At 47.5% G+C, this 25,948-nt stretch overlaps 1 protein-coding gene across 3 annotated transcripts in view; it reads right to left on the bottom strand.

Annotated features, from left to right (window-relative positions):
- WWC3 (WWC family member 3) overlaps positions 1–25,948 on the bottom strand; it is a 617,369-nt gene that overhangs the window by 185,942 nt on the left and 405,479 nt on the right. For all 3 annotated transcript variants that reach the window (XM_063955530.1, XM_063955532.1, XM_063955536.1), the window contains 2 exons: positions 8,618–8,767; positions 6,675–6,748 (listed from right to left, as the gene is read on the bottom strand). In XM_063955530.1, coding sequence (XP_063811600.1) covers positions 6,675–6,748; positions 8,618–8,767 — 224 coding nt within the window. The remainder of the gene's footprint in view (positions 1–6,674; positions 6,749–8,617; positions 8,768–25,948) is intronic.

The following is a 25,948-nucleotide window of genomic DNA, read 5'->3' as shown; positions in this document are numbered from 1 at the left end:
GCCGAATCTGCGGCCCTCTAGAAGATGAGCACTCTGTAACCACCACAGGAGAGACACCCTTGTCCTTGGAGATAGGGTTATCCGCTGATGCATCTGAAAATGCGATCCGGACCATTTGTCCAGCAGATCCCACTGAAAAGTTCTTGCGTGGAATCTGCCGAATGGAATCGCTTCGTAATAAGCCACCATTTTTCCCAGGACTCTTGTGCAATGATGCACTGACACTTTTCCTGGTTTTAGGAGGTTCCTGACTAGCTCGGATAACTCCCTGGCTTTCTCCTCCGGGAGAAACACCTTTTTCTGGACTGTGTCCAGAACCATCCCTAGGAACAGCAGACGTGTCGTCGGAAACGGCTGTGATTTTGGATATTTAGAATCCACCCGTGCTGTCGTAGAACTACTTGAGATAGTGCTACTCCGACTTCCAACTGTTCTCTGGACCTTGCCCTTATCAGGAGATTGTCCAAGTAAGGGATAATTAAGACGCCTTTTCTTTGAAGAAGAATCATCATTTTGGCCATTACTTTGGTAAAGACCCGGGGTGCCGTGGACAATCCAAACGGCAGCGTCTGAAACTGATAGTGACAGTTCCGTACCATGAACCTGAGGTACCCTTGGTGAGAAGGGCAATTTGGGACATGGAGGTAAGCATCCTTGATGTCCAGGGACACCATATAGTCCCCTTCTTCCTGGTTCGCTATCACTGCTCTGAGTGACTCCATCTTGATTTGAACCTTTGTATGTAAGTGTTCAAAGATTTCCCATTTAGAATAGGTCTCACCGAGCCGTCTGGCTTCAGTACCACAATATAGTGTGGAATAATACCCCTTTCCTTGTTGTAGGAGGGGTACTTTGATTATCACCTGCTGGGAATACAGCTTGTGAATTGTTTCCAATACTGCCTCCCTGTCGGAGGAAGACGTTGGTAAAGCAGACATCAGGAGCCTGCGAGGGGGAGACGTCTCGAATCTCCAGTCTGTACCCCTGGGATACTACTTGTAGGATCCAGGGGTCCACTTGCGAGTGAGCCCACTACGCGCTGAAACTCTTGAGACGACCCCCCACCGCACTTGAGTCCGCTTGTACGGCCCCAGCGTCATGCTGAGGACTTGGCAGAAGCTGTGGAGGGCTTCTGTTCCTGGGAATGGGCTGCCTGCTGCAGTCTTCTTCCCTTTCCTCTATCCCTGGGCAGATATGACTGGCCTTTTGCCCGCTTGCCCTTATGGGGACGAAAGGACTGAGGCTGAAAAGACGGTGTCTTTTTCTGCTGAGATGTGATTTGGGGTAAAAAAGGTGGATTTTCCAGCTGTTGCCGAGGCCACCAGGTCCGATGGACCGACCCCAAATAACTCCTCCCCTTTATACGGCAATACTTCCATGTGCCGTTTGGAATCTGCATCACCTGACCACTGTCGTGTCCATAAACATCTTCTGGCAGATATGGACATCGCACTTACTCTTGATGCCAGAGTGCAAATATCCCTCTGTGCATCTCGCATATATAGAAATGCATCCTTTAAATGCTCTATAGTCAATAAAATACTGTCCCTGTCAAGGGTATCAATATTTTCAGTCAGGGAATCCGACCAAGCCACCCCAGCGCTGCACATCCAGGCTGAGGCGATCGCTGGTCGCAGTATAACACCAGTATGTGTGTATATACCTTTTTAGGATATTTTCCAGCCTCTCAGCTGGCTCCTTGAGGGCGGCCCTATCTGGAGACGGTACCGCCACTTGTTTTGATAAGCGTGTGAGCGCCTTATCCACCCTAAAGGGTGTTTCTTAACGCGCCCTAACTTCTGGCGGGAAAGGGTATACCGCCAATAATTTTCTATCGGGGGAAACCCACGCATCATCACACACTTCATTTAATTTATCTGATTCAGGAAAAACTACAGGTAGTTTTTTTCACACCCCACATAATACCCTTCTTGTGGTACTTGTAGTATCAGAAATATGTAACACCTCCTTCATTGCCCTTAACATGTAACGTGTGGCCCTAAAGGAAAATACGTTTGTTTCTTCACCGTCGACACTGGAGTCAGTGTCCGTGTCTGTGTCTGTGTCGACCGACTGAGGTAAATGAGCGTTTTACAGCCCCTGACAGTGTTTGAGACGCCTGGACAGGTACTAATTTGTTTGCCGGCCGTCTCATGTCGTCAACCGACCTTGCAGCGTGTTGACATTATCACGTAATTCCTTAAATAAGCCATCCATTCCGGTGTCGACTCCCTAGAGAGTGACATCACCATTTCAGGCAATTGCTCCGCCTCCTCACCAACATCGTCCTCATACATGTCGACACACACGTACCGACACACAGCACACACACAGGGAATGCTCTGATAGAGGACAGGACCCCACTAGCCCTTTGGGGAGACAGAGGGAGAGTTTGCCAGCACACACCAAAAACGCTATAATTATACAGGGACAACCTTTATATAAGTGTTTTTCCCTTATAGCATTTTAATATATATATACATATCGCCAAATAAGTGCCCCCCCTCTCTGTTTTAACCCTGTTTCTGTAGTGCAGTGCAGGGGAGAGCCTGGGAGCCTTCCCACCATCATTTCTGTGAGGGAAAATGGCGCTGTGTGCTGAGGAGAATAGGCCCCGCCCCCTTTTCGGCGGGCTTCTTCTCCCGTTTTTCTGAGACCTGGCAGGGGTTAAATACATCCATATAGCCCCCAGGGGCTATATGTGATGTATTTTTAGCCAGAATAAGGTACTATCATTGCTGCCCAGGGCGCCCCCCCCAGCGCCCTGCACCCTCAGTGACCGCTGCTATGAAGTGTGCTGACAACAATGGCGCACAGCTGCAGTGCTGTGCGCTACCTTATGAAGACTGAAGAGTCTTCTGCCGCCGTTTCTGGACCTCTTCACTTTTCGGCATCTGCAAGGGGGTCGGCGGCGCGGCTCCGGGTCGAACCCCAGGGTGAGACCTGTGTTCCGACTCCCTCTGGAGCTAATGGTGTCCAGTAGCCTAAGAAGCCAATCCATCCTGCACGCAGGTGAGTTCACTTCTCTCCCCTAAGTCCCTCGTAGCAGTGAGCCTGTTGCCAGCAGGACTCACTGAAAATAAAAAACCTAACAAACTTTTACTCTAAGCAGCTCTTTAGGAGAGCCACCTAGATTGCACCCTTCTCGGCCGGGCACAAAAATCTAACTGAGGCTTGGAGGAGGGTCATAGGGGGAGGAGCCAGTGCACACCACCTGATCCTAAAGCTTTTACTTTTGTGCCCTGTCTCCTGCGGAGCCGCTAATCCCCATGGTCCTGACGGAGTCCCCAGCATCCACTTAGGACGTTAGAGAAAAATACTTTCTTTACTAAGAGCTCAGGAGAGCCCCTAGTGTGCAACCAGCTCGAGCCGGGCACAGATTCTAACTGAGGTCTGGAGGAGGGGCATAGAGGGAGGAGCCAGTGCACACCAGTAGTCCTAATTCTTTCTTAGAGTGCCCAGTCTCCTGCGGAGCCCGTCTATTCCCATGGTCCTTACGGAGTTCCCAGCATCCACTAGGACGTCAGAGAAAGTAATATGCTGCTACTGCATGTCACCATGAGCTTTGGTATTAGTAAAGCAGAGTGCTATCTGTATACAGTAGGCCTAGTGGTGTGAAGGCAGGCAACAGAAGGGATGAGCGGCTTGTGCTGCCAAAGAGTTCTCGGGTGGCCAACCATCTCCCAAGTGTAAGGCCACGTACACATTAGAATGATGTGTACCTCGACAATATGCCGGCCATCAGGCAGGCATAACGTATTTGCGGTACACATGAGAACGATGTAATGAAGGACAAAATTATATCTTGGGCCGAGATCAATCTAGTGTGTACTATGCTTAAGAAATCACACTGTGTCTACTCTTCAAACTCTATTCAACGCACCTGCCCATGACACTAGCTGAAAGAATGCAGTTAATTTGCCGGCTGCCATCCGCCGAACTCTCGAATTCCGGCTCACAGGGTCTATTACCACTCGTGGGTGTCCACGACACCCATATAGTGGGAATAGAACCTGTGGCTCAAACTCAGCCAGCCTTCCCATGTCACTAGTTGAATGTGTCTCCACTCCAGTTCAGCCTGACAACCCATGTCACTAGCTGAAAGTGCCCCCACTCAAACTCAGCCAGCCTGCCCATGTCTCTAACTGAATAGGTTCCAGGCTCCAATTTAGCCAGCCTGCCCATGACAGCAGCTGAATGTGTTCCTACTCCAATTCAGCCAGCCTGCCCATGACAGTAGCAGGAAAGTGCTCCCACTCCAACTCAGCCAGCCTGCCCATGACACTAACTGAATGTGTTCCTACTCCAATTCAGCCAGCCTGCCCATGACACTAGCTGAATGTGCTCCCACTCCAATTTAGCAAGCCTCCCCATGTCACTAGCTGAAAGTGTTCTCACTACAACTCAGCCGGCCTTCCCATGCCACTAGCTGACTGTGTTCCCACTACAATTCAGCCAGCATGCCCATGTCATTAGCTGAAAGTGCTCCCACTTCAACTCAGCCAGCCTGCCCATGTCACTAGCTGCATGTGCTCCCACACAAACTCAGACAGCCTACCAATGTTACTAGCTGAATGTGCACCCGCTCCAACACAGCCAGCCTGCCCATGTCACTAACTGAATGTGTTTCCACTCCAGTTCAGCTGGCGTACCCATGAGAGTGGTTGAATGCTTTCCCACTCCAACTGAGCCAGCCTGCCCATGACACTAGCTGAAAGTGTACCCACTCCGACACAGCCAGCCTGCCCATGACACTAGCTGAAAGATAATCTGCCATATATCACTAGTTGGAATGGAGAATGACAATCGACCATGTGCTCCCAAACACTGGCAAATGGACAAAAAGTGTAATTCATACAGATTGGTTAAAAAACGGCATGTTTTGTCCATTTTCCAGTGTTTGTGAGCAAATGGTCGATTGTCAATTGCTCTCACACATTACCAGATTTTCATTCCATCCAGCCAGATCTGCCGGATAATTGTATAGTGCAGTGGTTCTCAAACTCGGTCCTCAGGACCCCACGCAGTGCATGTTTTGCAGGTAACCCAGCAGGTGCACAGGTGTACTCATTACTCACTGACACATTTTAAAAGGTCCACAAGTGGAGATAATTATCTCTCTTGTGATTCTGTGAGGAGACCTGGAAAACATGCACTGTGTGGGGTCCTGAGGACCGAGTTTGAGAACCTGTGGTATAGAGCATTAGAGGGATGTGGGAGATGGGATATGCTCTGCACTAGCTGAACAGTGAATAGTATCAAATTACTAGAAAGAAACCTTCGATTAATATCCATCAGTACAGAAATAACCAATTATTGGATATTCGAGGGTGCACCCAGAGACAAATATGTTATGCGCGAAAAAGGAAGAAGAAAGAATGTCTCTTTGTTGGCACACAAAGAATAATTAAAATTTAACTTTTAATAAATCTATTTAAGACCATTCAAAAAATACGAAATAAGACAATACAATATGACAAATCCCATATGGATTACACTCAGTGAATAAAATTTTTCTAAATAAAGTGAGTTTTAAAACCAAAGCTCGCTACCTGTATTCTCTTGTATTAGTACAATTTTATTAATCTGATAAGGATCACTACGAATCAAAGTATTCAAAGATAATTGTTAGATGTTCTGAACGCAATAAATTATGGAGAACCTGTGGTATAGTGTATGCCCAGCTTTACAATCATGAATCAAGCCAGTGGCATAGCAATAGCCCCTGCAGACCCCGTGTGTAACTAGAGGGTGCAGGGAATGTAGCTGTTATGGGGACGGCCACTTGAGCAGCCCAAAGGCCCACCAAGCAATTCCATTGCACCTTTTTTATTTTTTATATTTAGTAGAAATCGAGTCCTGGCAATTCACCTCCTGTTGGGAATGAGGGGGGGAAAAGAGGATAGCCGTCCTCAATGTGTGCCCGAACCTCCTTGTTGGTGAGAAAGACTCGTGAGATGATAATGTCATCATCTCGCGAATCTGAGACCAAAAGAATGTCGGCATGGCTGACTGGCGTGGCTGAGGGAGGGATTGGTGCGACTGACGGGGGATTCAACGTGGCTGATAAAGCTTAGTGAGCAGATGGAAGTGTGAGCAGTCCCACTGACGGTGAGCACCCCCCCACCATATGGTCCTGCTGTGAGCTCTAGGCTGGCTGTCCTCTGGTGGGTGAAAGGGGGAGTGAGTAGTGCAGTGCAGTCCCGCTGACTGCGAGTTCCCCCTCCCCTGTCTATGCCCCCATAAAAGGGGCTCTAATTGTTCTAATGGCGTAAATGGGTATAAGGGGGTAAAAGGAGTCTCTCTCTACCTGTCGTAATATGTAAAAGGTGCTCTACCTGCCGTAATATGTAAAAGGGGCCCTACGTGGTATAATTTGTAGAAGTGTCACAACTGTGTGGCATGATTTGAATAATACAGAGTACTGTGCGGCGTAATATGAATTGGTACTGTTTTGGGACCACACCTCTACCCTATGAAGCCACGCCCCTACATTTTTTATATGCGCCTTCGGCGCGCACTGTCCCTATTTTCCTGTGCCATGGGGGGGGGGGGGGGGAGAAACTTTTTTGGCAGGGGGAAAAAAATATATGCCACTGAATCAGGCCCATATTCTCTAATCTCTGCATACAGTATATCTTAGCTTTATGGAAATAGTGTGCAGCAAGGCTTACCTTTTTTTGGCTTCCTCATACTGCCAGTTTAGTCTCACTCTATCCACCAATCTTGCTTTGTCATCAAAGCCAAACTGTATGAAGAATTAATTACAAAAAGGAAAAATTACAATAAAATACAGATTGATAATAATATTATCCATGGTAGTACCAATTAAGAATAATACTGGAATTCAACAATACATATGGAATGTTGGCATACAGATGTGTCCACACAAATCACTCAAATAGCCCTGTTTGGCACACCACAAGAGTCTATGACTATGCTGCATTTATGCGTTCTGCCACACGGCATTTTACCAAATTTTCATCTTCTTCACATCACTAGTGCAACAAAAGTAAAATGCATAAGTACCCTGGACACTGGTGCTGACATGGCATGCAGCAGCCGTGTGCAACTCAGACATTAACCTGGATAAAAAGGCAAAAGACTGAGTGAGTGAACTGAGCTGAGTATTGTGCCATGCAGCATTGTGTTTAAACTACAACTTTATACCACTGCACTAAAAATACTAATCCTAAGTGCCAGGACATTAGAAGCAGCTTGTATGCAGATATGTGGCTTTATTCAGATTTTTTAGCAAACCAAAAAAGTTAGCATTTGGGCAAAACAGGGCCGGATTAAGGCTAGTGGGGGCCCCGGACAACAAATGTGTGGGGTCCCCCACCAATAAAATCGACTCGGCACCGCTCTGCTGTCACTACTTTGCCCCTTAGCAAAGGGAGAAAGAGGGATAGCGAAAGAGGATGTCAGTGAGAGAGAGAATGACAAAGATAGAGGGGGGTGGGTGGGGGGGCAAGACAGAGAGAAGGACAGGGAGAGAGAGAGAGATAGGGGTGAGAGGAGCAAGAGAGAAAGAGAGTGTGTCAGAGAGAGAGACAGAGAAGGTGTCATGGAGAGAGAGAGGGAGGGGGGCGAGCAGGAGAGAGAGAGAGATGTCAGAGAGGGAGAGATAGAGAGAGTGAGAGGAGAACAAGGAAGAGAGATGTCAGGGAGAGATAGACAGAACGAGAGGGAGAAACAAGAGAGAGAGGGAGAGAGAGAGAAAGTGACAGAGGGGAGCAATAGGGAGAGAAAGAGGGTGTCAAGGAGAGAGGGGGGCAGAAAGAGAGAGAGAGAGGAATACAGCAGGAGAAACCTTACCTGTTAGGCTCAGCAGCATCAGGTCACTGTTGGGGGCAGGCACTTCACTGTGTTAGGCCTCGCCCCCTTCCCCATACACCTGCGAATCACGGCACTATGTCTGCGAGGGGGCGGGGCTCACTCAAAGCTATCTTCGTCTCAAGATAAAATCCTCCCTGCGCTGTCGGGACTCGGAGCCAGACAGGAAGTGTACAGAGGGTGCAGGTGGGCCGGACTGGCAGGAAGTTTTTGTCAGAGTGTGGGCGCCTCCAATGTGTGGGGGCCCTGGACGACCGCCCCGCTTATAATCCGGCTCTGGGCAAAACCATGTTGCAGTACAGGTGGGGCAGATGTAACATGTGCAGAGAGAGTTAGATTTGGGTGGGGTGTATTCAAACGGAAATCTAAATTGCAGTGTAAACATAAAGCAGCCAGTATTTACCCTGCACAGAAACACTATAACCCACCCAGATCTAACTCTCTTTGCACATGTTACATCTACCCACCTGCAGTGCAGCATGGTTCTGCCCAAATGCTTACTTTTTTGGTTTGCGATACAAACATGAATAACCCCCTTGATGTGACAAAGACACTATATTCAGACATGCTCTATGTATGAAATTCTGGGAACCATTACACATGGCGTAGAATATAAATCGTGTCATGCGTCTTGTGCCATATGATGTAACATATTTAAAGTGAAAAAAAGTAAAAACAACTGCTTATAAGAGCAAACCACAGTGATGTGTTTCCTTAATATTTTGTTCTTGCTTTTTACATAATACCAGCAATGTGACATTGATAATGGAATATATATTACCTCTCCAACGTTATCTGTTTGTGAGCAAGCATCACAGTATTGCTGAGGTAAACACGAGTCGCTGAGGGAGCTTGAATTGTGATGACTGTTGTGCAAGGAGTCTGAGATACAACAGCTATTTCTGAATCCATCAGTCAGCTTAGCCAGGCTCTAGATGAAAACAAAACATGGTTGATTACTAAATTCCTTAACTCCAACCGATCTACTGAGTCTATCTCCTTAAATGAAACAGCTAATGATAAAGTGACTCTCTAATGACACCATGTCCCCAGCAGTAACATTATCATATAACAGAGTCCAGGCAATAACTTCTGAGAAAATCATCTCACAGTGGCAGCACATATGCTTTAGTCATCAATCATGCAATATTTTATTTTCTTCTACAGAAACAGGCCTGCCAATTTATTTTTTCCAGTGACTAAATGAGCACCACACACACTACATAATTATCATGTTTTTTTAATGTTTCATGTGAAATGTCTAGTAATAGTAAAACATAGTCATCTACAGCTAATTGACTACAGCTCCCAACATCTACGGCTGCCTTGTATTTTTATAGGCCTGTGTGCTGTACCATGCAACCGAAACGCCACATTACATACATAGCATTTTGTATGCAAATACAGTTGCAGTCCCACACTGCCTGCATGCTGCATATCACTTTAATCAGCAGGATCTGCTTGTGCGTCCTGTTGCATTACTTTTATGACTATGATGGATTTTTTCTGGGAAAAAAATGTAAAAAAGACCCTCGGCGCTACCGAGTCACACAGCACTCACGCCTTATTTGTAACACGTCTTGTAGCGCATACAGGACATATCTGTATTCCAAATTCAAACTTTGCTGCATAGTAGCTTATTCTGATGTATTTTCTCCAGTGTATAAATGTATAGACCCAGCTGTTAGCTATGTACTATGCTGTGCTTGTTTGTTTAAGATAATTAATTGCTTGCCATTCTAGGGGGTGGGGAGTTGTAGATTTCAATCATTGGGAACAAATGCATTGAATCTATATTTAAGTCTCATTGTGGAGGGCGTGGCCATTTATACCCCTTTCACATCACAAAAATAACCCGGCATCGACCCGGTATATTGCCGGGTCGACATGGGTCACAGTGCGATGTAAAAGGGCCCATTGAGAATTCCTGGGTCGTCTGACCAGGAAATTCAACCCGGGATAAAAGAAGGGTTATTCCCGGGTTGAATACCGGGTCAGTGGCAGTGTCAATGGGTTGCCGGGTCGATGCAACCTGGTACCCAATCACAGCATAGGGAGAGGCAGCATGGAGATGAGCTCATCTCCGAAGCGCTGCCTCAGCCCCCAGCCGCTATGGCAACCTGACCCGGCATATTGCCAGGTTGAGAAGCCAGATTTTAGGGTCCAATGCTGGGTCACACCAAGGAAGGACCCGTTTCCAATTCCTGGGGGGGATGGCATCGGAGATGTGAAAGGGGCTTTAGGTTGGGCGCATATTATATCTAAGTGTGAATATTTATCAAAGTGTGATAAAATTGAAGAATAACTTCAGTATCGTACAGGGTTTAATCCGAAGTGAACCAGAAGGAGACCACGTTATCAAAATCAGAATAAACTACTTTCAACAAACAAATGTGAGTTCACTTAAACTTCACTTCATTGACTTCCTGGTTGTTTAATCTGGATACTCTGCATTGAACGCCCTGTTTTAAATCATACTTGTCTACTTTGAATGTCTCCTCTCCAGGAGAAGCCCGGAGAGGAGACGCTGCAGGAGACTTCGGGGGCTGGGCTGAGCTGTGACATAATCAAGCCCCGCCCTACATCAGAAAGTGCTGCAATTCGCGGGTCTGTGGGCGGGCTAAAATGACGCGATTTGCGTAATTTTAACCCCTTCCACACCCCACAGACCCACGAATACCGGAGATTATCTCTCCATCCTGCCCGCATCACTAGGATGCGAGCAGGATGCGGGAGACCTACCTACTCTTCCGGGAATGCAGGGGGCTACCCCAAAAAACGGGAGCCTCCCACAGCTTCCGGGTGAGTAGGCAAGTATGTTTTAAATAATGCAAAAACTTTCCATTTACCAGCAAATGCTTTTATTTGTACTTTCAGTTTTGTGATTGCTCAGCTGTACCAATGCAATTTTGCCTTTATACACTTGAAAGACCTGTCTAAATTACAATTTCTTTTTTTTTTAAATGCATTTATTTGTTTTTCCCCACACACACAGCCTCTTATTTCTTACAGTCAAAATCACACCCATATTATCCTCACTTTTATCTCACTTCAAACTACATCTACATTTACTGCCATTGAGCTTGCACTGTTTCTGTATTTCCACAAAGCTACTGCTTTTTCCCTTACAGCCTACACTCCTATTTCCAGTATTCCTTCCCCTATTTACCTACTCAGCACTATGTCCAGGTTTTCTTCAACTACACCATCAACTCAGTGTCTACCTAATCCTGTTCATTACCCCTGTTCACAACTCTATCCTTTCCCACTAGTCTCCTACACCACCTACTTTCTGCCCTCTATCTCCCATCACTCAGTCCTGTTCCCTCCTCTCCCTGTCACCTTACCTCCATCTGCCTCAAACTGAACTCCCTCCATTTCCAAGTGCAGTTTCTCTTCCTAACTCAGGCACCCACACAATCACAACTCTCACATCATCCCTGCACTCCAAGTTATTCTCACCTCAATGCTACAGCAACCCTGACAATCTAATTCACATCTCTCCCACAAACTCTCTCCCTCTCTCCTGTACCCTCTGGAATGGCAGATCTGTCTGTAATGATGTGGTCCCCACCGATGACCTTTTCATCTCCAACTCCCTGAATCTCCTAGCTATTACAGAATCCTAGGATTCCACTTCTGACACCACTTTTCCCTCTGCTCTTTCTGCTGGCGGACTCACATTCACACACACACTCCTGGCCCAGGGGTCACCTAGTGTTGGTGTTAGAGTCCTTCTGTCCTCCGGTTACTCCTACCAACTCATACCACCAGAACTATCCCTTACATTCTCTACATTTGAGGTCCATGCTATAAGCCTATTTCAAGCATATTTGAGTTGCTGTCATTTACCATCCCCCTGGCATTCCCTCCAAATTCCTCGATCACTTTGCTTCCTGGTTCACTCACTTCCTCTTTTCAGATATTCCCTTTATTATCTTAGGTGATTTCAATATCCCAGCCAATATAGCCACAGAATCTCCTGCCTCCAAACTCGTTAACCTCACATCATCGCTTGGTCTCTCCCAGTGGACCTCCTCACCCTCACATGTGAATGAGAATTCACTCGATCTGGTCTTCACTCACCATTGTGATATTTCTGATTTCTCCAAATCCCCATTCCCCCTCTATGATCATCACACTACTCTCTTTTAACTTATCCCTCTCTGCATCTCCAGCTATATCTTCCAAGGCTACCATCGCTAAGCGTAACCTTGGGGCCATCAACACCATATCCTCCTTGCTTGACTCATTTCTCTCCACTATTCTCTCTCTCCTGAACAAGTCACTATACAATGCCTCTCTTACTTCTGCTCTTGACTCTGTTGCTCCAGCGACTACCGTTCACCCTTGCAGATCAACACCTCAACCCTGGCATTCCAAATTCACCAGATATCTGCAAAAATTGTTACGTACCGCTGAGCAAGAGTGGAGGAAATCACGCTCTAAAGCAGACTTCCTTCATTTTAAATTTATGTTCTCATCTTACAGTGCTGCCCTTTCCATCTCTAAACATGTAATACTTCTAAAATCTAATTTACTCCCAATCTTTGAACCCCCAGCTTCTCTTTGCCACTGTATACTCCCTCCGCTGCCCACTCCCATCTCTACTCCCTTCATCACTCTGACTTGAATTGCCACCTAGTTCACATCCAAAATTTATTCCATATGTCTGGACATCACATCCCAACAGACCCTCAACAACGCCCACCTTCTATCCTTGATTACCCCATCCATCTCACTAACTCTGACTCTCCCCGCCTCCCAACAAACTCCCCACTAGACCATATCCCCTCCCACCTTCTCCACTACCTCTCTACTTCTCCCTGTTCCCATCTTGCCCACCTCCTCAATCTCTCCGTCTCATCAGGCACTGCCCCCTCTGCCTTCAAGCATGTCCTTGTCTCACCTATTCTTAAAAAACCTACCCTTGATCCTAACACTACCGACCCATCTGTGTCACCCCTGTCTGTTTGTCTCTTCCCTTCAGAATCTCTCCTCGTGCTTTTTCCTCTCTTAGACTATTTTTGTCTCCATACTCCCTTCAACAGCACCTACCCCTAGGTTTCTGCCAGCCTAGTGATTATGTAAGTGTTCTGTCGTATGTTACAATATTTATACTGTACATCATTGTTTTCTTCTTTTGCTCATTTGTTTATGTATTTTGTTAGGCACTGCAGTACCCTTGTGGCGCCACATATATAATAATAATAATAATAATAATAACTTCCTGGTATGTGGTACAGTACACAGTATTAAAAATATGTACATTTGTGGTGTGACATAAAAGGATCCGCTAGATTTACAACATGGTAAAAAAAGAGAAACAATGTTTTCAGACATAGGAAGTTACTGTATGGATAACAGAAGCATAAATAAGCACATGCGTAAATTGAACTATGCCTATATTGGCTTGTTTTGGTTTAATTTGACCTGAAACAGAAAGTTCTAATTAAACTCTCAAATATAACTTTCCTAAAAAAACAAAAAAAACATGTATTTACATAAGCTTCCTAATATTATTGCAAAAAATAAGAATTTACTTACCGATAATTCTATTTCTCATAGTCCATAGTGGATGCTGGGACTTCCGTAAGGACCATGGGGAATAGCGGCTCCGCAGGAGACTGGGCACAAAAGTAAAAGCTTTAGACTAGCTGGTGTGCACTGGCTCCTCCCCCTATGACCCTCCTCCAAGCCTCAGTTAGGATACTGTGCCCGGACGAGCGTACATAATAAGGAAGGATTTTGAATCCCGGGTAAGACTCATACCAGCCACACCAATCACACTGTACAACCTGTGATCTGAACCCAGTTAACAGTATGATAAACGTAGGAGCCTCTGAAAAGATGGCTCACAACAATAAACAACCCGATTTTTTTGTAACAATAACTATATACAAGTATTGCAGACAATCCGCACTTGGGATGGGCGCCCAGCATCCACTACGGACTATGAGAAATAGAATTATCGGTAAGTAAATTCTTATTTTCTCTGACGTCCTAGTGGATGCTGGGACTTCCGTAAGGACCATGGGGATTATACCAAAGCTCCCAAACGGGCGGGAGAGTGCGGATGACTCTGCAGCACCGAATGAGAGAACTCCAGGTCCTCCTCAGCCAGGGTATCGAATTTGTAAAATTTTGCAAACGTGTTTGCCCCTGACCAAGTAGCTGCTCGGCAAAGTTGTAAAGCCGAGACCCCTCGGGCAGCCGCCCAAGATGAGCCCACTTTCCTTGTGGAATGGGCTTTAACAGATTTTGGCTGTGGCAGGCCTGCCACAGAATGTGCAAGCTGTATTGTACTACAAATCCAACGAGCAATCGTCTGCTTAGAAGCAGGAGCACCCAGCTTGTTGGGTGCATACAGGATAAACAGCGAGTCAGATTTTCTGACTCCAGCCGTCCTGGAAACATATATTTTCAGGGCCCTGACTACGTCCAACAACTTGGAGTCCTCCAAGTCCCTAGTAGCCGCAGGCACCACAATAGGTTGGTTCATGTGAAACGCTGAAACCACCTTAGGGAGAAATTGAGGACGAGTCCTCAATTCTGCCCTGTCTGAATGAAAAATTAGGTAAGGGCTTTTATATGACAAAGCCGCCAATTCTGAGACGCGCCTGGCTGACGCCAGAGCTAACAGCATGACCACCTTCCATGTGAGATATTTTAATTCCACAGTGGTGAGTGGTTCAAACCAATGTGATTTTAGGAACCCTAAAACTACATTGAGATCCCAAGGTGCCACTGGTGGCACAAAAGGAGGTTGTATATGCAGTACCCCCTTGACAAACGTCTGAACTTCAGGCACTGAAGCCAGTTCTTTCTGGAAGAAGATCGACAGGGCCGAAATTTGAACCTTAATGGATCCTAATTTTAGGCCCATAGACAGTCCTGCTTGCAGGAAATGCAGGAAACGACCCAGTTGAAATTCCTCTGTGGGGGCCTTCTTGGCCTCACACCACGCAACATATTTTCGCCAAATGCGGTGATAATGTTTCGCGGTTACATCCTTCCTGGCTTTGATCAGGGTAGGGATGACTTCATCTGGAATGCCTTTTTCCATCAGGATCCGGCGTTCAACCGCCATGCCGTCAAACGCAGCCGCGGTAAGTCTTGGAACAGACAAGGTCCCTGCTGGAGCAGGTCCTTTCTTAGAGGTAGAGGCCACGGGTCCTCCGTGAGCATCTCTTGCAGTTCCGGGTACCAAGTTCTTCTTGGCCAATCCGGAGCCACGAGTATAGTTCTTACTCCTCTCCTTCTTATGATTCTCAGTACTTTGGGTATGAGAGGCAGAGGAGGGAACACATACACCGACTGGTACACCCACGGTGTTACCAGAGCGTCCACCGCTATTGCCTGAGGGTCCCTTGACCTGGCGCAATATCTGTCCAGTTTTTTGTTGAGACGGGACGCCATCATGTCCACCTTTGGTTTTTCCCAACGGTTTACAATCACTTGAAAGACTTCTGGGTGAAGTCCCCACTCCCCCGGGTGGAGGTCGTGTCTGCTGAGGAAGTCTGCTTCCCAGTTGTCCACTCCCGGAATGAACACTGCTGACAGTGCCACCACATGATTTTCCGCCCAGCGAAGAATCCTTGCAGCTTCTGCCATTGCCCTCCTGCTTCTTGTGCCGCCCTGTCTGTTGACGTGGGCGACTGCCGTGATGTTGTCCGATTGGATCAATACCGACTGACCCTGAAGCAGAGGCCTTGCTTGACTTAGGGCATTGTAAATGGCCCTTAGTTCCAGGATATTTATGTGAAGAGACGTTTCCATGCTCGACCACAAGCCCTGGAAATTTCTTCCCTGTGTGACTGCTCCCCAGCCTCTCAGGCTGGCATCGGTGGTCACCAGCATCCAATCCTGAATGCCAAATCTGCGGCCCTCTAGAAGATGAGCACTCTGTAACCACCACAGGAGAGACACCCTTGTCCTTGGAGATAGGGTTATCCGCTGATGCATCTGAAGATGCGATCCGGACCATTTGTCCAGCAGATCCCACTGAAAAGTTCTTGCATGGAATCTTCCGAATGGAATCGCTTCGTAAGAAGCCACCATTTTTCCCAGGACTCTCGTGCATTGATGCACTGACACTTGGCCTGGTTTTAGGAGTTTCCTGACTAGCTCGGATAACTCCCTGGCCTTCTCCTCCGGGAGAAACACCTTTTTCTGGACTGTGTCCAGAATCATCCCCAGGAACAGTAGACGTGTTGTTGGAATCAGCTGTGATTTTGGGATATTTAGGATCCACCCGTGCTGACGTAGCACTACCTGAGATAGTGCTACTCCGACCTCTAACTGTTCTCTGGACCTTGCCCTTATCAGGAGATCGTCCAAGTAAGGGATAATTAAGACGCCTTTTCTTCGAAGAAGAATCATCATTTCGGCCATTACCTTGGTAAAGACCCGTGGTGCCGTGGACAATCCAAACGGCAGCGTCTGAAACTGATAATGACAGTTTTGTACCACAAACCTGAGGTACCCTTGGTGAGAAGGGTAGATTGGGACATGGAGATAAGCATCTTTGATGTCTAGAGATACCATATAGTCCCCTTCTTCCAGGTTCGCTATCACTGCTCTGAGTGACTCCATCTTGAATTTGAACCTTTTTATGTAAGTGTTCAAGGATTTTAGATTTAAAATTGGTCTCACCGAGCCGTCCGGCTTCGGTACCACAAACAGCGTGGAATAATACCCCTTTCCCTGTTGTAGGAGGGGTACCTTGATTATCACCTGCTGGGAATACAGCTTGTGAATAGCTTCCACTACCGCCTCCCTGTCGGAGGGAGACGTTGGTAGAGCAGACTTCAGGAACCGGCGAGGGGGAGACGTCTCGAATTACAATTTGTATCCCTGTGATACTACCTGCAGGATCCAGGGGTCCACTTGCGAGTAAGCCCACTGCGCGCTGAAATTCTTGAGACGGCCCCCCACCGTGTCTGAGTCCGCTTGTAGAGCCCCAGCGTCATGCTGAAGACTTGGCAGAAGCGGGGGAGGGCTTCTGCTCCTGGGAAGAGGCTGCCTGGTGCAGTCTTTTTCCCCTTCCTCTGCCCCGGGGCAGAAATGAGTGGCCTTTTGCCCGCTTGCCCTTATGGGGACGAAAGGACTGAGTTTGAAAAGACGGTGTCTTTTTCTGCTGAGAGGTGACCTGGGGTAAAAAGGTGGATTTTCCAGCCGTTGCCGTGGCCACCAGGTCCGATAGACCGACCCCAAATAACTCCTCCCCTTTATACGGCAATACTTCCATATGTCGTTTGGAATCCGCATCACCTGACCACTGTCGCGTCCATAACGCTCTTCTGGCAGAAATGGACATCGCACTCACTCTAGATGCCAGGGTGCAAATATCCCTCTGTGCATCTCGCATATATAGTAATGCATCCTTTAAATGCTCTATAGTTAATAATATACTGTCCCTATCCAGGGTATCAATATTTTCAGTCAGGGAATCCGACCAAGCCACTCCAGCGCTGCACATCCAGGCTGAGGCGATTGCTGGTCGCAGTATAACACCAGTATGTGTGTATATACCTTTTAGGATATTTTCCAGCCTTCTATCAGCTGGTTCCTTGAGGGCGGCCGTATCGGGAGACGGTAACGCCACTTGTTTTGATAAGCGTGTGAGCGCCTTATCTACCCTAGGAGGTGTTTCCCAACGTGCCCTAACCTCTGGCGGGAAAGGGTATAGTGCCAATAATTTATTAGAAATCAGCAGTTTTTTATCGGGGGAAAACCACGCTTTATCACACACCTCATTTAATTCATCTGATTCAGGAAAAACTACTGGTAGTTTTTTCACACCCCACATAATACCCTTTTTTGTGGTACTTGTAGTGTCAGAAATATTCAATGCCTCCTTCATTGCCGTGATCATGTAACGTGTGGCCCTACTGGACATTACGTTTGTCTCCTCACCGTCGACACTGGATTCAGTATCCGTGTCTGGGTCTGTGTCGACCATCTGAGGTAACGGGCGTTTTAGCGCCCCTGACGGTGTCTGAGACGCCTGAACAGGCACTAATTGATTTGCCGGCTGTCTCATGTCGTCAACAGTTTTTTGCAAAGTGCTGACATTGTCACGTAATTCTTTAAATACGACCATCCAGTCAGGTGTCGACTCCCTAGGGGGTGACATCACTAACACAGGCAATTGCTCTGCTTCCACATCATTTTCCTCCTCATACATGTCGACACAATCGTACCGACACCCAGCACACACACAGGGAATGCTCTGAAAGAGGACAGGACCCCACGAGCCCTTTGGGGAGACAGAGGGAGAGTTTGCCAGCACACACCAGAGCGCTATATATATACAGGGATAACCTTATGTAAGTGTTTCTCCCTTTATAGCTGCTGTTTTATATTAGCTGCCAATAGTGCCCCCCCTCTCTTGTTTTACCCTGATTCTTGTAGCAGGACTGCAGGGGAGAGTCAGGGAGCCGTCCTTCCAGCGGAGCTGTGAAAGAAAATGGCGCTTGTGTGCTGAGGAGAAAGGCTCCGCCCCCTTCACGGCGGCCTTTTCTCCCGCTTTTTTCAGGAAAACTGGCAGGGGTTAAATGCATCCATATAGCCCAGGAGCTATATGTGATGCATTTCTTTAGCCATATAAGGTTTTTATAGTGTTTTATTGCGTCTCAGGGCGCTCCCCCCCAGCGCCCTGCACCCTCAGTGACCGGAGTGTGAAGTGTGCTGAGAGCAATGGCGCACAGCTGCAGTGCTGTGCGCTACCTTATCTGAAGACAGGAACGTCTTCTGCCGCCGATTTCTCCGGACCTCTTCGCTCTTCTGGCTCTGTAAGGGGGCCGGCGGCGCGGCTCCGGGACCCATCCAGGCTGAACCTGTGATCGTCCCTCTGGAGCTAATGTCCAGTAGCCAAGAAGCCCAATCCACTCTGCATGCAGGTGAGTTCGCTTCTTCTCCCCTTAGTCCCACGATGCAGTGAGCCTGTTGCCAGCAGGTCTCACTGAAAATAAAAAACCTATTTTAACTTTTACTCTAAGCAGCTCAGGAGAGCTACCTAGCATGCACCCTTCTCGGCCGGGCACAAAAATCTAACTGAGGCTTGGAGGAGGGTCATAGGGGGAGGAGCCAGTGCACACCAGCTAGTCTAAAGCTTTTACTTTTGTGCCCAGTCTCCTGCGGAGCCGCTATTCCCCATGGTCCTTACGGAAGTCCCAGCATCCACTAGGACGTCAGAGAAAGGTGAGGAACTGTAGGTGCCTTATACATAGCCAAATGTGCAGTAAACTCAGGGCCTGATTCATTACTGATCGCTGCTGTGCATTTTCACACAGCGGGCGATCAGGACCTAACTGCGCATGCGTATGCAACGCAATGTGGGTCAGAAAACAACAAAGGGCATCACGGGTCAGCAACGGGATGGTGCGAAAAATCCGATCACACGGGCGTTCGCAAGGTGATTGACAGGAGGAGGCCGTTTGTGGGTGGTAACTGAGCGTTTATTGGGAGTGTCCGGAAAAACGCAGGCGTGCCCAAGCGTTTCCACACAGTGGATTTTTGCAGCTCTGTATACACATGAGATTGCACACTGGCACGGTGAATTTACACTCCCCCTGGAGGCGGCGATTATATGAACGCAGGACAGCAAACTTAGCAGCACGGCGATCAGGTCTGAATCACCCCCATAGTACATCCCTGTGATCAAGCACATAATTGATTACTGCTAGCAGCTAATTAGAAGCAGACTGCAAGTTTGTTCAAAGTGATGTAGGAGAATTGCTAAAACTGATTCTAACATCTGCCCGCCTTTACACTTTCAGACATGACAGTGAACATGAACTGTGACTGGGAAGAAAGTGAAAAAGGGGAAATAAAGGCACTGAAACCATGTTCAGCGCTCTGCCCTAATTAAACCGCTGACTGAAAACTAAGTTTCCACCTAACCCATTTCATAGTAACTTTACTAAAAGTTTGAAATAAAATTATTGGTGGTATGGAGCAGCTGACCTCTGCAATATTTACAGATGTTGTAAAGGCCATTGACACAGAGGGGGGAATTCAAATGTTTGAAAAGTCGGTTGGGTGTCTATTTTCTCCTGCCTATTAACAGACAGCCAACTGACTTTTCAAACAATTGAATATCCCCCAGAGTGTCACACTACTGCAATCTTAGGGGTCAGATATAGTCAACATCCTCATATTCCATATAAGACATAGGGGGGTTTCTGTTTTTTCTGTGCTGCACTTTGAATTTTGCACCATTTTTTAAAATTCAGAGATGTCTAATTAGTGAGACATATACAGCATTTTAATGTTATTGTGAACATCAATAAATATTTATTTTATTTATATCTTGCTGCAGCTTAATCAATTAATAAAGTTAATAGGTTTATGAATGTAGCACTGTTGTAGTTTCTCTGGTTTTCAAATTTATATTGTTTGGTTGGCACCTGATCAACATCTGCTTAGTTCAGTTGCCTAAATTCTTACTTGAATTCACATCCATAGTCCAAGCGCCTTGGGTGTGTGTTTTTCCATACACTGTAAGACCATGTTCTCAAAAAGGAAAATGATACCTACTGTATAAGCATCTCGCTATAAGGATTACCTCATGCAACAAACTTTAAGACTTCATAATGAAATTCGAACAAGAATACTTTGGGCAAAATTAAGAAGACACATTTGTGTTTTGTAGAAAACAAAGAATGTTCTGCATAGTTGCTGGGCACTCATAACTTTCCTATGCACTTAGGTGTTCTTAACCCAAGTATTATTATACTGTTTATTTTAAATTTGTATTAAGATTTGGAACATGTTTTTGGTATGGGTTGGGTTTGATTTGCCGGCGTTTGGGATTCTGGCGGTCAGAATACTGACCGCGGCATCCCGATGATCGATATCCCGACAGGGGAAGGTAAGTATACTTACCTTCCTCCCTGAACCCCTAACCCTCCCTCCTGGCAGCCTGACCCTAATCCTCCCCCCGTACATCCTAACCCTAACCCTGGGAGGGGTGCATAACCCCCCTCCCAACAGCCTAAACCTAACCCTCCGGGGCCGCAGACTAATCCTAAACCCCCCCCTTCGCGGCTTATCTCTTCGGCGGGCGGTTGATTGTCATTCGGCATACTGACTGATGGGATTCCAGCGTCAGGATTCTGACTACTGGGATCGGATCCCCTGGGTATACAGTGTTCAGCTATTCTGCCTGACCGGATCCCCTGGGTATACAGTGTCCAGCTATTCTGCCTGACCGGATCCCCTGGATATACAGTGTCCGGCCATCCTGCAGAATGTTTGTTGTTTGCTACATATTTTAAAGTAAGGTGATTACTTTCTCTACAAGGCGGTAGGCTGCTGAGCTAAGTTTATTGCACAAACTGTCCATTATATATTTTGTTTGTGACATTTGTGTTTTGTGTTACAGCTGGACAAATAACTGTCAAATTAATTTACTTTCACTTACTAACCTGAGTGTAAAAATAAGAATTTACTCACCGGTAATTCTATTTCTCGTAGTCCGTAGTGGATGCTGGGTACTCCGTAAGGACCATGGGGAACAGACGGGCTCCGTAGGAGACTGGGCACTCTTAAAAGAAAGATTAGGTACTATATCTGGTGTGCACTGGCTCCTCCCTCTATGCCCCTCCTCCAGACCTCAGTTAGGGAAACTGTGCCCGGAAGAGCTGACATTACTAGGAAAGGATTTGGAATCCAGGGTAAGACTTATACCAGCCACACCAATCACACCGTACAACTTGTGATAACTATACCCAGTTAACAGTATGAACAACAACTGAGCCTCATTCAACAGATGGCTCATAACAATAACCCTATAGTTAAGCAATAACTATATACATGTATTGCAGAAAGTCCGCACTTGGGACGGGCTCCCAGCATCCACTACGGACTACGAGAAATAGAATTACCGGTGAGTAAATTCTTATTTTCTCTGACGTCCTAGTGGATGCTGGGTACTCCATAAGGACCATGGGGATAATACCAAAGCTCCCAAACGGGCGGGAGAGTGCGGATGACTCTGCAGCACCGAATGAGCAAACTCAAGGTCCTCCTCAGCCAGGGTATCAAACTTGTAGAATTTTGCAAAAGTGTTTGATCCCGACCAAGTAGCAGCTCAGCAAAGTTGTAAAGCAGAGACCCCTCGGGCAGCCGCCCAAGAAGAGCCCACCATCCTCGTGGAATGGGCTTTTACTGATTTAGGATGCGGCAGTCCAGCCGCAGAATGTGCAAATTGAATCGTGCTACAGATCCAGCGAGCAATAGTCTGCTTTGAAGCAGGAGCACCCAGCTTGTTGGGTGTATGCAGGATAAACAGCGAGTTAGTTTTTCTGACTCTAGCCGTCCTGGAAACATAGATTTTCAGGGCCCGGACTACGTCCAGAAACTTGGAATCCTCCAAGTCCCGAGTAGCCACAGGCACCACAATAGGTTGGTTCAAATGAAACGCTGATACCACCTTTGGGAGAAATTGGGGACGAGTCCTCAATTCTGCCCTGTCCAATGGAAAATCAGATAGGAGCTTTTACAGGACAAAGCCACCAATTCTGACACACGCCTAGCTGAGGCCAAGGCCAACAGCATGACTACCTTCCACGTGAGATACTTCAACTCCACAGTCTGAAGTGGCTCAAACCAATGTGATTTTAGGAAATCCAACACTACGTTGAGATCCCAAGGTGCCACTGGAGGCACAAAAAAGGGGGCTGAACATGCAGCACTCCCTTAACAAACGTCTGAACTTCAGGCAGCGTCTTTCCTAGCCTTTATCAGCGTAGGAATCACTTCATCTGGAATGCCCTTTTCCGTTAGGATCCGGCGTTCAACCGCCATGCGGTAAGTCTTGGAGCAGACAGGGCCCCTGCTGTAACAGGTCCTGTCTGAGAGGCAGAGGCCATGGTTCCTCTGAGATCATTTCTTGTAGTTCTGGGTACCAAGTTCTTCTTGGCCAATCCGGAACGATGAGTATAGTTCTTACTCCTCTCTTTCTTACTATCCTCAGTACCTTGGGTATGAGAGGAAGAGGAGGGAACACATAAACCGACTGGTACACCCACGGTGTCACTAGTGCGTCCACAGCTATCGCCTGAGGGTCTCTTGACCTGGCGCAATATTTTTTTAGCTTTTTGTTGAGGCGGGACGCCATCATGTCCACCTGTGGCCGTTCCCAACGGTTTACAATCTGCGTGAAGACTTCTGGATGAAGTCCCCACTCTCCCGGGTGGAGGTCATGCCTGCTGAGGAAGTCTGCTTCCCAGTTGTCCACTCCCGGAATGAACACCGCTGACAGTGCTAGCACGTGATTCTCCGCCCATCGGAGAATCCTTGTGGCTTCTGCCATCGCCATCCTGCTTCTTGTGCCGCCCTGGCGGTTTACATGGGCGACCGCCGTGATGTTATCTGACTGAATCAGCACCGGTTGGTCTTGAAGCAGGGGTTCTGCTTGACTTAGGGCATTGTAAATGGCCCTTAGTTCCAGAATATTTATGTGTAGGGAAGTCTCCTGACTCGACCACTGTCCTTGGAAGTGACTGCCCCCCAACCTCGGAGGCTTGCATCTGTGGTCACCAGGACCCAGTCCTGAATGCCGAATCTGCGGCCCTCGAGAAGATGAGCACTCTGCAGCCACCACAGCAGAGACACCCTGGCCCTCGGGGACAGGGTGATCCGCCGATGCATCTGAAGATGCGATCCGGACCACTTGTCTAACAGATCCCACTGAAAAATCCTTGCATGGAACCTGCCGAAGGGAATTGCTTCGTAAGAAGCTACCATCTTTCCCAGGACTCGCGTGCAGTGATGCACCGACACCTGTTTTGGTTTCAGGAGGTCTCTGACCAGAGATGACAACTCCTGGGCCTTCTCCTCCGGGAGAAACACCTTCTTCTGTTCTGTGTCCAGAATCATGCCCAAGAACAGAAGACGCGTCGTAGGAATCAGCTGCGACTTTGGGATATTCAGAATCCAGCCGTGCTATTGTAGCACTTCCCGAGATAGTGCTACTCCGACTAACAACTGCTCCTTGGACCTTGCCTTTATAAGGAGATCGTCCAAGTACGGGATAATTATAACTCCCTTCTTTTGAAGGAGTATCATCATTTCGGCCATTACCTTGGTAAATACCCTCGGTGCCGTGGACAGACCAAACGGCAACGTCTGGAATTGGTAATGACAGTCCTGTACCACAAACCTGAGGTACTCCTGGTGAGGTGGGTAAATGGGGACATGTAGGTAAGCATCCTTGATGTCCAGTGACACCATAAAATCCCCCTCTTCCAGGCTTGCAATAACCGCCCTGAGCAATTCCATTTTGAACTTGAACTTCCTTATATAAGTGTTCAAGGATTTCAAATTTAGAATGGGTCTCACCGAACCGTCTGGTTTCGGTACCACAAACATTGTGGAATAGTAACCCCGTCCCTGTTGAAGGAGGGGAACTTTGATTATCACCTGCTGAAGGTACAGCTTGTGAATTGCCGCCAGTACTACCTCCCTTTCCTTGGGAGCAGCTGGCAAGGCTGATTTGAGGTAACGTCAAGGGGGAGACGCCTCGAACTCCAGCTTGTATCCCCGAGATACCACTTGTAGAACCCAGAGATCCACCTGTGAGCGAACCCACTGGTCGCTGAAGTTCCGGAGACGCGCCCCCACCGCACCTGGCTCCACCTGTGGAGCCCCAGCGTCATGCGGTGGACTTAGTGGAAGCAGGGGAGGATTTTTGTTCCTGGGAACTGGCTGTCTGGTGCAGCTTTTTCCCTCTACCCCTGCCTCTGGGCAGAAAGGACGCGCCTCTGACCCGCTTGCCTTTCTGAGGCCGAAAGGACTGTACTTGATAATACGGTGCTTTCTTAGGCTGTGAGGGAACCTGAGGTAAAAAAGTCGACTTCCCAGCTGTTGCTGTGGATACGAGGTCCGAGAGACCGTCCCCAAACAATACCTCATCTTTATAAGGCAAAACCTCCATGTGCCTTTTAGAATCCGCATCACCTGTCCACTGCCGAGTCCATAATACTCTCCTGGCAGAAATGGACATTGCATTAATTCTAGATGCCAGCCGGCAAATGTCCCTCTGTGCATCCCTCATATATAAGACTACGTCTTTAATATGCTCTATGGTTAGCAAAATAGTATCCCTGTCAAGGGAATCAATGTTATCTGACAGGGTATCAGACCATGCTGCTGCCGCACTACACATCCATGCTGAAGCAATAGCAGGTCTCAGTATAGTACCTGAGTGTGTATACACAGACTTCAGGATAGCCTCCTGCTTTCTATCTGCAGGCTCCTTTAAGGCGGCCGTATCCTGAGACGGCAGTGCCACCTTTTTTGATAAGCGTGTGAGCGCCTTGTCCACCCTAGGGGATGTTTCCCAACGCAACCTGTCCGTTGGCGGGAAAGGGTACGCCATTAGTAACCTCTTAGAAATCACTAATTTCTTATCTGGGGAACACCACGCTTCTTCACACAATTCATTTAACTCATCAGATGGGGGAAAAGTCACTGGCTGCTTTTTCTCCCCAAACATAATACCCTTTTTAGTGGTAACCGGGTTAATGTCAGAAATCTGCAACACATTTTTCATTGCCGTAATCATGCATCGGATGGCCCTTGTGGATTGTACATTTGTCTCATCCTCGCCTACACTGGAGTCAGACTCCGTGTCGACATCTGTGTCTGCTATCTGAGGTAGCGGGCGTTTTTGAGCCCCTGATGGCCTCTGAGACGCCTGGGCAGGCGCGGGCTGAGATGCCGGCTGTCCCAAAGCTGTTACGTCATCGAACCTTTTATGCAAGGAGTTGACACTGTCGGTTAATACCTTCCACATATCCATCCACTCTGGTGTCGGCGACATCACACTTATCGGCTCCTGCTCCACCTCCACGTAAGCGTCCTCATCAAACATGTCGACACAGCCGTACCGACACACCGCACACACACACAGGGAATGCTCTGACTGAGGACAGGACCCCACAAAGTCCTTTGGGGAGACAGAGAGAGAGTATGCCAGCACACACCAGAGCGCTATATAACAGAGGGATTTACACTAACACAAAGTGAATTTTCCCCCAATAGCTGCTTATATCACCTTTCTGCGCCTAAATTTATGTGCCCCCCCTCTCTTTTTTACCCT

The sequence above is a fragment of the Pseudophryne corroboree genome, chromosome 2, assembly GCF_028390025.1.
Source record: "Pseudophryne corroboree isolate aPseCor3 chromosome 2, aPseCor3.hap2, whole genome shotgun sequence".
Lineage (NCBI taxonomy): Eukaryota > Metazoa > Chordata > Amphibia > Anura > Myobatrachidae > Pseudophryne > Pseudophryne corroboree.
Note: the sequence above shows the minus strand (reverse complement) of the source record. Positions and strands in the feature narration are given on the sequence as shown.